The sequence below is a fragment of the Erinaceus europaeus genome, chromosome 7, assembly GCF_950295315.1.
Source record: "Erinaceus europaeus chromosome 7, mEriEur2.1, whole genome shotgun sequence".
Classification (NCBI taxonomy): Eukaryota; Metazoa; Chordata; class Mammalia; order Eulipotyphla; family Erinaceidae; genus Erinaceus; species Erinaceus europaeus.
In genome coordinates, this window is record NC_080168.1 from 67,952,843 (window position 1) to 67,966,008 (window position 13,166).

A 13,166-nucleotide genomic window follows, 5' to 3' on the forward strand; every position below is an offset into this window, starting at 1 on the left:
ATGTGGTCATGACTTTTACATCTAAAACATTTTCATCTTGTTGTTTGTAAAGCCAATTGCTCAAGCATGAAGTCTTTGTTTTTCTCTCTCGTTCTCTTCTGAACGTTAAAAGGGAAAAACAAAAGAAATCATGGGTCATCTGGGACAGTGTAATCATGCACGGGAGGCCCAGCAGACAGAGACAGGAAATATGGATATCAGTGTTCTGTGGAGTTGAACTTATTTCTTCCCAATTTCTTGCACTGCAGGTCTGTTCAGCAAAAGCAGGAGTGGCATTCCTGTCTGGAGAGGTATGTTTGCCAGTACATATTTTCTATCTTTCATGTGTAATGAAATAATGCAGATCTCAGCACAGCAGTGTGGCCTTCTCTCCTGCCCTGCCCCATGGTGGTGAGTTCTGGTTTAGAGCCACCTGCCACTCATGCAGGTGTTGGTCCCTCCTTCACATATGTATCATACTCCATTATTGATTTCTGAGGGACTTGTGGTCAGCACTCTTTATTTTCTCTTCCTTTTAACTTGTGATTGGAGACAACAGCTATTTTCAAAAGGTGAATTGAAATTCCATAAACTGTAGACACTTATCATGGTGAGATGGGAAATTTTACCCAAGTGAGAACTAGACCATAAACCATCACCCTTAATCCTGCACACACCCCCCATACACACTGTTGTTGGGTGAATCAATAGGCCCAGGTTTCCCCTTTGCATGATTCTCAAAACAAGTTTCCTTCCCTCCCTCCACAGAGCCCTAGGCCATGGGTTCTCATCTGTGAATAGTTGCAGATCCAGAGCTCCAGTCTCACAGACCATGTCATACTTTCCAGGGCTCCTCTCACTTGCCTGAAATAAAACTCCTTACTTTCCCCAGATTTAGACTTGACTTCATAAGAATGTTCATTTGTTTTGAAAAGTAGCACAGGATATTAAACATAGTAGCAACAAATACTGACTTGGGGGAAAAACAGACTAACAGCTCATCCTTTCTCCTCTCTTTTGGGTCCCTGTTGGATTTGATTAGCTGCATGGTTCTTGCTAACGACAGGGACCAGCCTGGAATGACTCCCCAGGACACCCTTCCTGTACAGAGGGAGGATGGGGCATGCGTAAGTGTTTTTTTTTTAATTTCTTTATTGGGGAATTAATGTTCTACATTCAATAGTAAATACAATCGTTTGTACATGCATTAACATTTTCCAGTGTTCCATATAACAATACAACCCCTACTAGGTCCTCTGTCATCTTTCTTAGATTCTCTCCACCCACCCACCCCAGAGTCTTTTATTTTGGTGCAATATGCCAATCCCAGTTCAGGTGCTACCTGTGTTTTCCTTTCTGATCTTGTTTTTCAACTCCTGCCTGACAGTGAGATCATCCCATATTCATCCTTCTGTTTCTGACTTATTTCACTTAACATGAATTTTTCAAGGTCCATCCAAGATCGTGCAAGATCGGCTGAAAATGGTAAAGTCACCATTTTTATAACGGAGTTATATTCATATATATACCACTACTTTCTCAGTCACTCATCTGTTGTTGATTTTGGCTATTACAAATTGTGCTGCCAAGAACTTATGTATACACAGATCATTTTGGATGGGTGTGTTGGGTTCCTTAGGATATATCCCCATGAGAGGAATTGAAGGATCATAGGGTAGGTCCATTTCTAGCCTTCTGAGAGTTCTCCAGACTGTTCTCCATAGAAGCTGGACCAGTTGACATTCCCACCAGAAGTGTAGGAGGGTTCCTTTGACCCCACGGCTTCTCCAGCATTTGCTGCTATTGCCTTTCCTGACCTATGACATTCTTAGAGGAGTGAAGTGGTATCTCATTGTTGTCTTTACTTGCATTTCTCTGACAATCAGAGACTTGGAGCATTTTTTTCCTGTGTTTCTAGGCCTTTTGGATCTCTTCTGTGGTGAATATTCTGTCCATGTCGTCCCCTCATTTTTGGAAGGGGTTATTTGTTTTCTTGCTGTTTAGATTTGCAAGTTCTTTATATATTTTGGTTATCAGCCTCTTGTTGAGGTATGGCATGTAAAGATCTTCTCCCATTCTGTCAGGTGTCTCTTGGTTTGGGTAGTAGTTTCTTTAGCTGTGCAGAAGCTTTTTAATTTGATATAGTCTCATAGGTTTATACTTGCTTTAGTCTTCTTTTTAATTGGATTTGTTTCATTGAAGATGTCTTTAAAATTTATGCGGAAATGAGTTCTGCCAATATTTTCCTCTAAGTATCTTTTAGTTTCTGGTCTAACATCCAAGTCCTTCATCCACCTGGAATTTACTTTTTTATTTGGTGAAATATAGTGATTCAGTTTCATTCTTCTGCATGTTTCAACTCATTGTTTCCAACACCATTTGTTGAATAGTCTTTGCTTTCCCCTTTTAATAGTCTGGCACCTTTGTCAAAGATTAATTGTCCATAGGCGAGGGGGATTACTTCTGGGCTCTCAGTTCTATTCCACTGGTTAGTGTGTCTATTCATGTTCCAGTACCTAGCAGTTTTGATGACAAGGGCCCTATAATACAATTTGAGATCTGGGAATGTGATGCCTCCAGTTCTGTTCTTCTCAAGATTGTTTTGGCAATTCTAGTTCTTTTCTGGTTCCAGATGCTACATTTGTAGCATTTGTTCTGTTCTCCTAAAAAATGTCTTTGTGATATTGATAGGAATAGCATTAAGTTTGTATATGGCTCTGGGTAGTATATTCATTTTAATGGTGTTAATTCTTCCAACCCATGAACATGGAATATCTTTCCACTTCTTTGTGTCTTTTGCAATTTCCTTGAGTAGTGACTTACAATTTTCAGTATACAAGTCTTTCACTTCTTTGGTTAGGTTTATTCTTAGATATTTTACAGTTTTTGTTGCTATAGTAAAAGGAGTTGATTTCTGGATTTCAACTTCTTCTAAGTTAGTGTTTGCATAGAGGAATGCCACTGACTTTTGAGTGTTAATTTTGTAGCCTGACAACTTACTGTATTGCCTGATGATATCCAAAAGATAGTTGATGGATTCATTAGGTTTTCTATGTAGATTATCATGTCATCTGCAATTAGGGAGAGTTTGACTTCTTTTCTTCTTGTCTTTTTTTTTATTTTTTATTTAAGAAAGGATTAATGAACAAAAACATAAGGTAGGAGGGATACAACTCCACACAATTCCCACCACCCAATCCCCATAACCCAACCCCTCCCATGATAGCTTTCCCATTCTCTAGCCCTCTGGGAGCATGGACCCAGGGTCATTGGGGTTTGCAGAAGGTAGAAGGTCTGGCTACTGTAATTGCTTCCCCGCTGAACATGGGCGTTGACTGGTCGGTCCATACTCCCAGTCTGTCTCTCTCTTTCCCTAGGAAGGTGTGTCTCTGGGGAAGCTGAGCTCCAGGACACATTGGTGGGGTCTTCAATCCAGGGAAGCCTGGCCAGCATCCTGGTGGCATCTGGAACCGTTTCCAGAAGATGTGATCAGAGAACACCGAGTTTGACTTCTTTTCTTCCAAGCTGTATGCCTTTAATTCCTTGCTTCTGCCTGATTGCTATGGCAGGAACTTCCAACACTATCTTGTATCGTAATGGTGATAGTGGGCAGCCCTGTCTAGTACCTGATCTGAGTGGAAATGCTTCCAGTTTTTCACCATTGAGTATGATGTTGGCTGTAGGTTTACTCTATAGAGACTCCACTATCTTCAGGAATTTTCCATCTATTCCCATTTTTTGTAGTGTTTTGATCATAAAGGGATGTTGCATTTTGTCAAAGGCTTTCTCTGCATCTATTGATATGATCATGTGGTTTTTGGTCTTGCTTTTATTGATGTGGTGGGTCCCACCGACTGATTTACGTATATTAAACCAACCTTGCATGCCTGGCATAAACCCCACTTGGTCATGATGAACAATCTTTTTAATCTACTGCTGTATCCAGTTGGCTAGAATTTTGTTCAATACTTTAGCATCTATGTTCATCAGAGATATTGGTCTGTAATTTTATTTTTTGGTTGTGTCCCTGTCTGCTTTTGGGATCAAAGTGATGTTTGCTTCATAGAAGCTGGAAGGGAGTATTCCACTGTCTTCAATCTTCTGGAAGACATTTAAAGGTAGAGCTATAAGTTCATCTTTGAAAGTTTTGTAGAATTCATTTGTAAAATCATCTGGTCCATGAGTTTTATTTTTGGGAAGATTTTTGATAACTGTTTCAATTTCATTAGCTGTGATGGGCCTGTTCATGTTATCCACTTCCTCTTTACTTAGTTTTGGAAGTTGGTAGGTATCTAGGAAATCATCCATTTCTTCCAGGTTCTCTAGCTTGGTGGCATATAGTTGTTCACAGAAGCCTCACATGATATGTTGAATTTCTGCAGTGTCTGTTGTGATATCTCCTGTTTCATTGACTATCCAATTTATTTGGGTCTTCTCCCTTTTTTGTTTTGTGAGTCTGGCTAAAGATTGTCGATTTTGTTCACTCTTTGGAAAAACCAACATTTACTTTAATTGATCTTTTGTATGGTTTTCTTATTTTCAATGTTACTGATTTCTGCCCTAACTTTAGTGATTTCTGTCCTTCTAGTTGCCTTAGGGTTCTTTTTTCTTCTACTAGGTCTTTAGGGTGTGCAGTCAGGCTGCTTATTTGTGCTTTTTCTTGTTTCCTAATGTGTGCTTCTATGGCTATGAACTTCCCCCTCAGTACTGCCTTAGCTGTGTCCCAAATATTTTCAGAGCTTGTGTCTTCATTTTCACTGAACTCCTGAGACATTTTGATTTCTTCTTTTATTTCCTCTTTGACCCAGTAGTTGTTAAGGTGTGTACTGTTGAGCTCCCACATTTTGGGACTCTTAGTAATCTTTGTTGACTGTTAAGTGTTATTTTAATTCCTCTGTCCTCTGAGGAGATGCTTGGGATGAGTTCAGTCGCTGGAATTTGCTGATGCCCCACTGCTATGCCACCGAGATATAGATCTTCTGCTGAGTTTCTTGCTTAGTTCTCTGACCCCTGGTGTCAGCACAGGGCCTCCATGCTGCTGCTCCAGACTCTGAGGGAAGTAGAAATGGAGACTCAGAGTTGCACTTGGTGAGTCCCAGGGGACTTCTCTCCTCCCCTCAGTGGTCCCCTTGTTGGTGAAACAGACTGAAGTTGGTGTCTCAACTGATAAACTGCCTGACTCTTACCAGCCACCCAATCTCTCCCTAGGCTCCTTTTTGTCCACCAGCCCACACCTGTTTGCACTCATTGATGATCTGGTGGGTTCCTGAAGTCATTCTAGTCCTGTCCTGTTATGGTCCCAGGTGATCTCCTTCAGTATTCCTAGTTGATCCAGGAGAGGAGAGGGAGAGGGAGAACAAGAGGGGGAGGGGGAGGGGGAGGGAGAGGGAGAGGGGCACATCTGCTGCTGCTTGTAGCCCCACCTCCTGAAGTCTCAAGTGTTTACTTTTAAGAGGGTAATCAGATTACCACACAGAATGGGATGTAGAAAATACAGTATTGAGAATTTACATGTGAGAGAAAGTATATAATCAAAATGTGGATCACTTTTCTCAGACTGTTTTAATTGTTTTATTTTTATAAAAATAGAGACAAATTGAAAGGTAAGAAAAGTGAAGAGAAAGAGAGCCAGACATCTGTAGCACTACTTTATAGCCCTTGAAGCTTCCCCAGAGCAGGGAGCTGAACCCAGGTCCTTGCTCTTGCTAACATTGCACTCTACTTGGTATACCACCTCCATTCTCTGCAGTGGGTTTACTAGGGAAAGTACAGACATTTATTTTTATGTGAAACTGTGAATGCATAGAAAGCAAAAGGAATTCTTAGTGACTCTACAGCCTAAATATAGAAATAATGTTGTTTATTAAATTCCATAATGTTGATCTGGCTCTTCTTGATATCAATCATCAAAGCTTCTTGTAAGGAAGTGAGTTTGAGGGCCAGCTGGCGGTGTACCTGGTTAAGCACACCCATTACAGTGCACAGGGACACAGGTTCAAGCCCCTGTTCAAGCTTTAGGAGTGGTGAAGCAGGGCTGCTAATGTCTGTGGCTCTCTCCTTCTCTATCTCCCCTCCCCTCTCAATTTCCCTCTGTCTCTATCAAATAATATATATTTGCAAATAAAGGGGCTGATGTTTACTAACTGGAAACTCCTACAAGAATCAAATAAATTTTCTAAAAGCAGGGGAAAGGCCCAAAGCCCTGTGTTCAAGTGAGATACCATATGGATGGCTGAGGGTGAGAGTTTCTACATAGAGTTTAGGGAGATACGAATGTGAACCCATCAGATGACTACAGTCTTGCAAAACATCATTCCTGGGGGCCTACCGGTAGCACAGCAGGTTAAGCGCACATGGTATGAAGCACAGGACCAGGTTAAGGATCCAGGTTTGAGCTGCAGGCTCCCCACCTGCAGGGGACTCCCTTCACAGGCAGTGAAGCAGGTCTATAGGTATCTGTCTGTCTTACTCTCCCCCTCTGGATTCCCCTCCTCTCTGGATTCCTCTCTGTCCTATTTAAAAACAGCCACTATAACAACTACAACAATGGGAAAAATGGCCTCCAGGAACAATGGATTCATAGTGCAGGCACCAAGTCCAGCAATAACCTTGGGGGCAAAAAAAAAATCCTCAGCATAAACAACAATTTCCTCCAATTAATCGTCATCCTTACAAATGGTGGTTTCAGTGTTTTCATAGGTCACTGTCTCTTATGATTTACTGAGGTAAATGTAACCTAGAAAAAAATGGTAAATGTAAAAGGGTCATTCAGAATCCCCTCAAGTGCTTTACCTGGACTCACCATTTCGTGGTCTTTTCCTACCCTCAAGGAGCCCTTCCACCTGGAGCAGATGACTTCAGAGACCTCAAGGCAGCTGGTCCCTAATCCCAGGCAGCAAGGAAGGAGCCAGCAGGGGAGAGGTGAGCCCCAACCCTCTGAAAGTGCCTCCTCTGGGCTGTCTCCCTTTCTGAAGCAGGATCATGACACTGAGGACCATTCGCACTGTGGGGGTTGGGAGGGTTCAGGGAAGGCTACAGGCAGGGACCCAGTACTCACCCCCAGTCATTTCTAGAAAGTTATTTTAGTTTGTGAATTGCTCTAGGTCAGGGTGGGCAACCCTTTTTCTGCCAAGGTTGACATGGATATTTAAGAGATAATTTGTAGGCCCTACAAAATTATCAACTTGAACATGAGCACTGGATGCTATGTGCCGACTCTGATTCCCAAATAAAATGACTCCTTGGGTCTCATGTTGCCCACAGGCTGGAGGTCCTCACCTGTCTATGTTGACAGTGGCTCCTATTCCGGATGCCCAGAGTCTGTCCTCCATGAGCTTCTCTGTAGGTGCATTGTTCTCTCAGAGCAGGACCTTTAGGACCTGGGAAGAGGCCTTCCCCACCTCAAGTATGTGTCCAGTATCCTGGCCATCCTGGGAGCAGATGTACTGCCAGGCCTGTCAATCCATACTTGTAGTGGGGACTCTGATGCACAGAGAGTATTGGGGGGTGAAAGGGAATCTGAGCACAGCCTGGGCTGAAGTGGCCTTGACTAGGCTAGAATGTGGCTCTGACCTCACCCCACTCTAACTTACTTCCCACATACTGACTGGAAGTTGATGGTCAGGTCTTAATTTTTTTTTTTAATTATCCAGCTTCCTGTTCTCCCATGCTTACATGTTATGCTTCTAATATTCCTACTACAGAAAAAATATGATTTGATGAGATTTGCATCAGAGGAAGGGCAAAAGACTGTCTTAGTGCACTGCATTGCTTTTGTATGACGAAACCTCAAGCCCAGACCCTCCATGTTGAAAAAAGCTTTGGTACTATCTCTCTCTCTCTCTCCCCCTCCCTGTCTACTTTTCTGTCTCTTTTCTCCTCTGTTTTTCTGTCTCTATCTTAAGTAGAAGGATTTTGCACCAAGAATGAAAATCGCATAATATACCTTTTAGCAGGATGACTCTTACTTTATAAAGATCTAGTTCACCTTTTGTTGTTGTTGTTGTGAATAATATTCTTCCTTCACTGAAACCTGAGGAAACTGTACTTGAATCTTGGCCTTAACAGATGGAGAAAGATGAAGTTGCATTAAGTTAACTTCTTTAATCATGTCCATCGGCCTGTCTAAAATAAAATAGACCATGTATTGTGATCAGTCACAGAAATACAGAGTCTCCACCAGGGCATATCTATCTGTGATTAACAGGAGAGCTGAGCCTGACAGTCCTTCTCGGGATGAGACTCCTTTTCTGTCTGTCTGTGTCCTGGAGTCACTACTGCAAGATTACACAAAGGCTCTATTCCATCAAGGAATAGAGCATTCTTGCTAAAAGCCTTTGCAAGGGACTATATTTGGGTTCCATTTTAGAAGTCTTTAATGGATCTCCGGTAGGAAAACCAGGATGCATGTATCAAGTCATCTATAAACAAACATTCCCATGGTGATGTAGGAGAATCCCCTGCTGTATTAAATAGGTGTTTGCTGTCCCTTCCTGTCTGTCCTACTGAGCCTCAGTAGGAAGTGGACCTGCCCCAGGCCTTGTATTTAGCAGTCCTCTGTTCTCCAATACTCTACTAAGCAACCAGGGAACTCCTCCTCTGCTCCTCCCAAAGCTCAATGTCTTATTTACAGGTGTCCTTGCTGATGGGAGAGGCTCCAGGATGGGATTCCGGGGCAACACCAGGAACTCCCAGCCCCTGGGAACCCTGTTGGATGAGCACTCCTTCTCCATCATGTATCAGCAAGAAGCCACCTGGCAGCAGTCCCTGTTCATGCAGATGCGCGTGGCTCCGGTCATACTGCGGGGCCCATCCACGCTGGCCCTGGGTGCAGCTCAGTGCCCCCCATCTGTGCGGGTCCGTAGGGACCGGGGAGCCTGCAGTAGACCACAGGATAGCAGCAGCACGGTCCTGCGTTGTTCCAGTTACAGCATCTTCACTGGAGTGACTGGCCCCATAATATGTGTCAGTGTCCCCTAGAGACACCTGCTAGCCATATGCTGTTGGGCATTTCATTCTTTTCCCATTGGTTTTTATTAATTTTTGATGTTTTCAATTGTTGCCCTTGATTTTTTATTGTTATTGTAGTTATTAGTATTGATATTGTCATTGTTAGAAAGGACAGATAGAAATAGAGAGAGGAGGGGAAGACAGATGGGGAGAGAAAGATGGACACCTGGAGATCTTCTTCACCACCTTGAAGGGACTCCCCTACAGGCAGGGAGCTGGAGGCTCGAACTGGGATCCTTCAGCAGGTGCTTGTGCTTTGTGCCACGTGGCTTAATGTGGTGCGCTACTGCCTGGCTCCCTTTTTCACTCTCTTTTTTAAAATTTATTTATTCATTTATTCCATTTTGTTACTCTTGTTTTATTGTTGTAGTTATTATTGTTGTTGTTACTGATATCATTGTTGTTGGATAGGACAGAGAGATATGGAGAGCAGAGGGAAAGACAGAGAGGGGAGAGAAAGATAGACACCTACAGACCTGCTTCACTGCTTGTGAAGCAACTCCTCTAAAGGTGGAAATCCAGGGGCTCGAACCGGGATCATTACCCCAAACCTTGTGCTTTGCTCCATGGGCGCTTAACCCGCTGTGCTGCCACCCAATTCCTCTCTTTTCCCTTTCTATATGCACTGAGTATGTACTTGTGTCTGATGGTCATGTATACCCTATGGGTTTTTGTCTTTTCTTTTGCCTCCAAAGTTATCAATGGGGCTCCGTGCCAACACTACGAATCCACTGCTCCTGGAGGCTGTTTTTGACATTTTGTTGCCCTTGTTGTTATTGTTGTTATAACTGTTGTTGTTGTTGGATAGGCAGTGAGAAACTGTGAGAGGACAGGAAGACAGAGAGGGGCAGAAAAAGATAGACACCTGCATACCTGCTTCACTGCTTGTGAAGCGATGCCCCCCCCCCCCAGGTGAGGAGCTGGGGGCTCAAACTGGGATCTTTATGCCGGTCCTAGTACTTTGAACCATGTGTGCTTTACCCGGTGCGTACCGCCCAGCCCCTGGTATTTGCCTTTAATGACTTCGGTGTATCTTGCTAATAATGAGAATATTTCTCATATAGACCCAGAATTATACTTTGATCAGTCTTTTCAGGACAGCATTTCTTTAGATCATGTTCAGAGCTATATTTCACTTTTTAAATATTTTTCATGAAATTCCAGATTTTATATATATGGATACAGAGATAGAGATAGGAACAGAGAGACAAGAGAGACAGCATACCCAGAACCCATCTGGCTGGGATAATCCCCTAAACTCTCTGCCCTCTCTGCATCCAAGGAGACGTCCTCGTCCCTACTCCCTGACTGTCCAGGGACCCTCTGCCTAGTAATTGCTACCTACCTCTGCTTTTTGCCTAGTCAACATGAATGTTTGATCATTTGAGAGTTGCTCCCTACTCTTGAAAATTGTTCACACTTTCAAGGTGTTTACTCCTCCCCCCTACATTAAGGAGCACTTTAACTGCTATGTGGATAAAATACATTTCCTTGCAAGAAAGTATTTGAAACTGTGATCTCTATTTAAACTTGATTTACAAAGAGATGAATTTGCTAGAATATATATTTCTCATTTACAAGGAAATAGTCACTGTGCAAGAAGAAATACAAGTGTTGGCATTAGTGTTTTAAACATATATTGTTCTTATGCACTCAGTCAAAGAGTTACTGAAATCAACAATGTTTGCTCTCAAACCGTAGTCAAGTCTGTGGAGCTAAGAGAATTTATATTTTTACTTGATTCATTTTTTGTGAAACTTAAGGAAGCTAAAGACAAGTTTTCTTCAAGTAGATCCTGTGAAAGGTGGGTTGTAACCCCAGTTTTTTTCTTAATTCAAGGTTCTTGCACAGCATGAGATGTGTCTGACTTCTAAGGATAATGAGACCCCAGACACAGTGATGGGTGAGTGTCAAGATATTCTAAGTTGGGATGGTGGGATTTAAAAAAGCAGATCAAAACTCTCTTAATAGCAGCTGTGGGAGTCGGGCTGTAGCACAGCGGGTTAAGCGCAGGTGGCGCAAAGCACAAGGACAGGCATAAGGATCCCGGTTCGAACCCCGGCTCCCCACCTGCAGGGGAGTTGCCTTCACAAGTGGTGAAGCAGGTCTGCAGGTGTCTATCTTTCTCTCCCCTCTCTGTCTTCCCCTCCTCTCTCCATTTCTCTCTGTCCTATCCAACAACGACAACAACAATAATAACTACAACAACAAAACAACAAGGGCAACAAAAGGGAATAAATAAATATAAAAAAAATTTAATAAAAAAATAGCAGCTGCTTAGTATTAAGCTTAATTGTCTTCACACATTTCATCCATCCTGACCAGCCCAAAACTGTGGCACAAACTCAGACCTGCCTTCCTAAAAATTTTCTTTAATACATTGAAGGAGCTATTAATTTGTACATCTGTGGAACAATATAGTTGCTGGGTCTTTCTATTTGTTTTGTCATCACAGTGTAATTTGTTTTAGGTAAAATGCTTTATTAAAATAATGAAAATAAAAACAGCCATTGTACAATGTAAAGGCATCAATACCCCTGTCCCAAACTCACCTGTTCCCAGTGTCTTTTTCATCCCCTTTCCACATTTTCAGCTGCATGTTCTTAGCCAAAAAAAAAAAAAAAAAAAAAAAAACCTCAGGCCTGTGCCTCTAACCATACTTGATGGTGTTTCTAGCCAGGGAGGTGAATTCTTCTCTCTTTTTTTTTTTTTTCGTCAGGAAGTGCTGTCTTGAAAAAAATGTTTTGAGGGAGAGGCTGGGTGGTGATGCACCTGGTTGAGAGCACATGTTACAATGCTAAAGGACACAGGTTCAAGCCCCTGGTCCCGACCTGTAGGGGGGAAGCTTCATGAGTGGTGAAGCTGTGTTGCAGGTGTCTCCCTCCCTATCACCCCCTTCCCCCTCAATTTTGGGCTGTTTCTATCCCATAAATAAATAAATAAATATAATAAAAATTTTAAATATATATATATATACATGTTGAAGGGACTGGTTGTGCACCCGTTAAGCACACATAGTACTCAGCACAAGGGTCCATACAATGATCCAGGTTCAAACCCCATTCCCCACGTTCAGGCAGGTCACTTCACAAGAGTTGAAGCAGGTCTGTAAGTGTGTGTCTATCTCCCTCGCACTCCCCTCTCAATTTCTGTATTATCCAATAAAATGAAAAAATAGGACACCATGAAAAATGGAATCTTATTGAGCCCCAGCAATAAATAACCCTGGAGGCAAAAAAAAAAAAAAAAACAGGAAAAGGAAAAATCTGTTAATTTATTTATTCATTTATTTCACTAATCATTTCTTTCTCTCAATATGTTGAAAGAAATACAGTTTAGACTCTCTTTTCCTCACACCTTTTTATTTTCAGTATGGGATTCTGCTAGTGTATTTCCTTACAAATGAGCCCCTTGTATTTCTGAGACTCCTTTCAAATGAGGTCACACCTGTGAGTCCACACAGAAGTATTTTTGAACTCCAGCTCCATGGCAGAATGTCCTCAGCGTCTTACCATGGTGAGAGGCTTGTGTCCAGGCTCCGGTATTCACATGCTGACCACAGCACTTGGTGTTTCTCAGACTGAGTTCCCAGTCCTCTTAGTGATGTGCAGTTACAGTCCAAGTTAAATTCTCAAACAGATCAGAGTGGAAGGAGACTGTGCTCTCTATACCTCAGAAATTTGCTCCATTTCCCAGACTGTGAGCTAGTGTCCAGAGCACTGTCAGGCGACTGTGAGCTGCTTAGTGCAGTATCCTCAGTGCCCATCCAGAGTGACACTCTGTTCCTCCTTTCCTCCTCTTCTCTCCCTCTTTCTCGCGTATTAAGAAATGATCCTTCCCACCTGCAGGGGAGTCACCTCTTAGGTGGTGAAGCAGGTCTGCAGGTATCTATCTTTCTCTCTCCCTCTTTGTCTTCCCCTCCTCTCTCCATTTCTCTGTCCTAACTACCAATGAATACATCAACAACAATAACTACAACAACAATAAAAACAACAAGGGAATCAAAACAGAAATAAATAAATATTCTTTAAAAATCATTAAAAAAACATTTTAGAAAAAGAAATAAAAAGAAATGAACCTTATTTTTGAAACTCAAATCCACATTACAGCAAACTGTCTTTTTCTAATTTGGGAAGGGCAAGGGGAAGCAATCCTAAGCATGAAGTACTAGCCACTGT

At 42.3% G+C, this 13,166-nt stretch overlaps 1 protein-coding gene across 2 annotated transcripts in view; it reads left to right on the top strand.

Moving 5' to 3' along the window:
• LOC132539438 (uncharacterized) overlaps positions 1-13,166 on the top strand; it is a 48,666-nt gene that overhangs the window by 1,497 nt on the left and 34,003 nt on the right. For both annotated transcript variants that reach the window (XM_060194687.1, XM_060194685.1), the window contains exons 3-7: positions 249-290; positions 1,022-1,106; positions 6,810-6,900; positions 8,612-8,943; positions 10,828-10,891. In XM_060194687.1, coding sequence (XP_060050670.1) covers positions 249-290; positions 1,022-1,106; positions 6,810-6,900; positions 8,612-8,943; positions 10,828-10,891 — 614 coding nt within the window. The remainder of the gene's footprint in view (positions 1-248; positions 291-1,021; positions 1,107-6,809; positions 6,901-8,611; positions 8,944-10,827; positions 10,892-13,166) is intronic.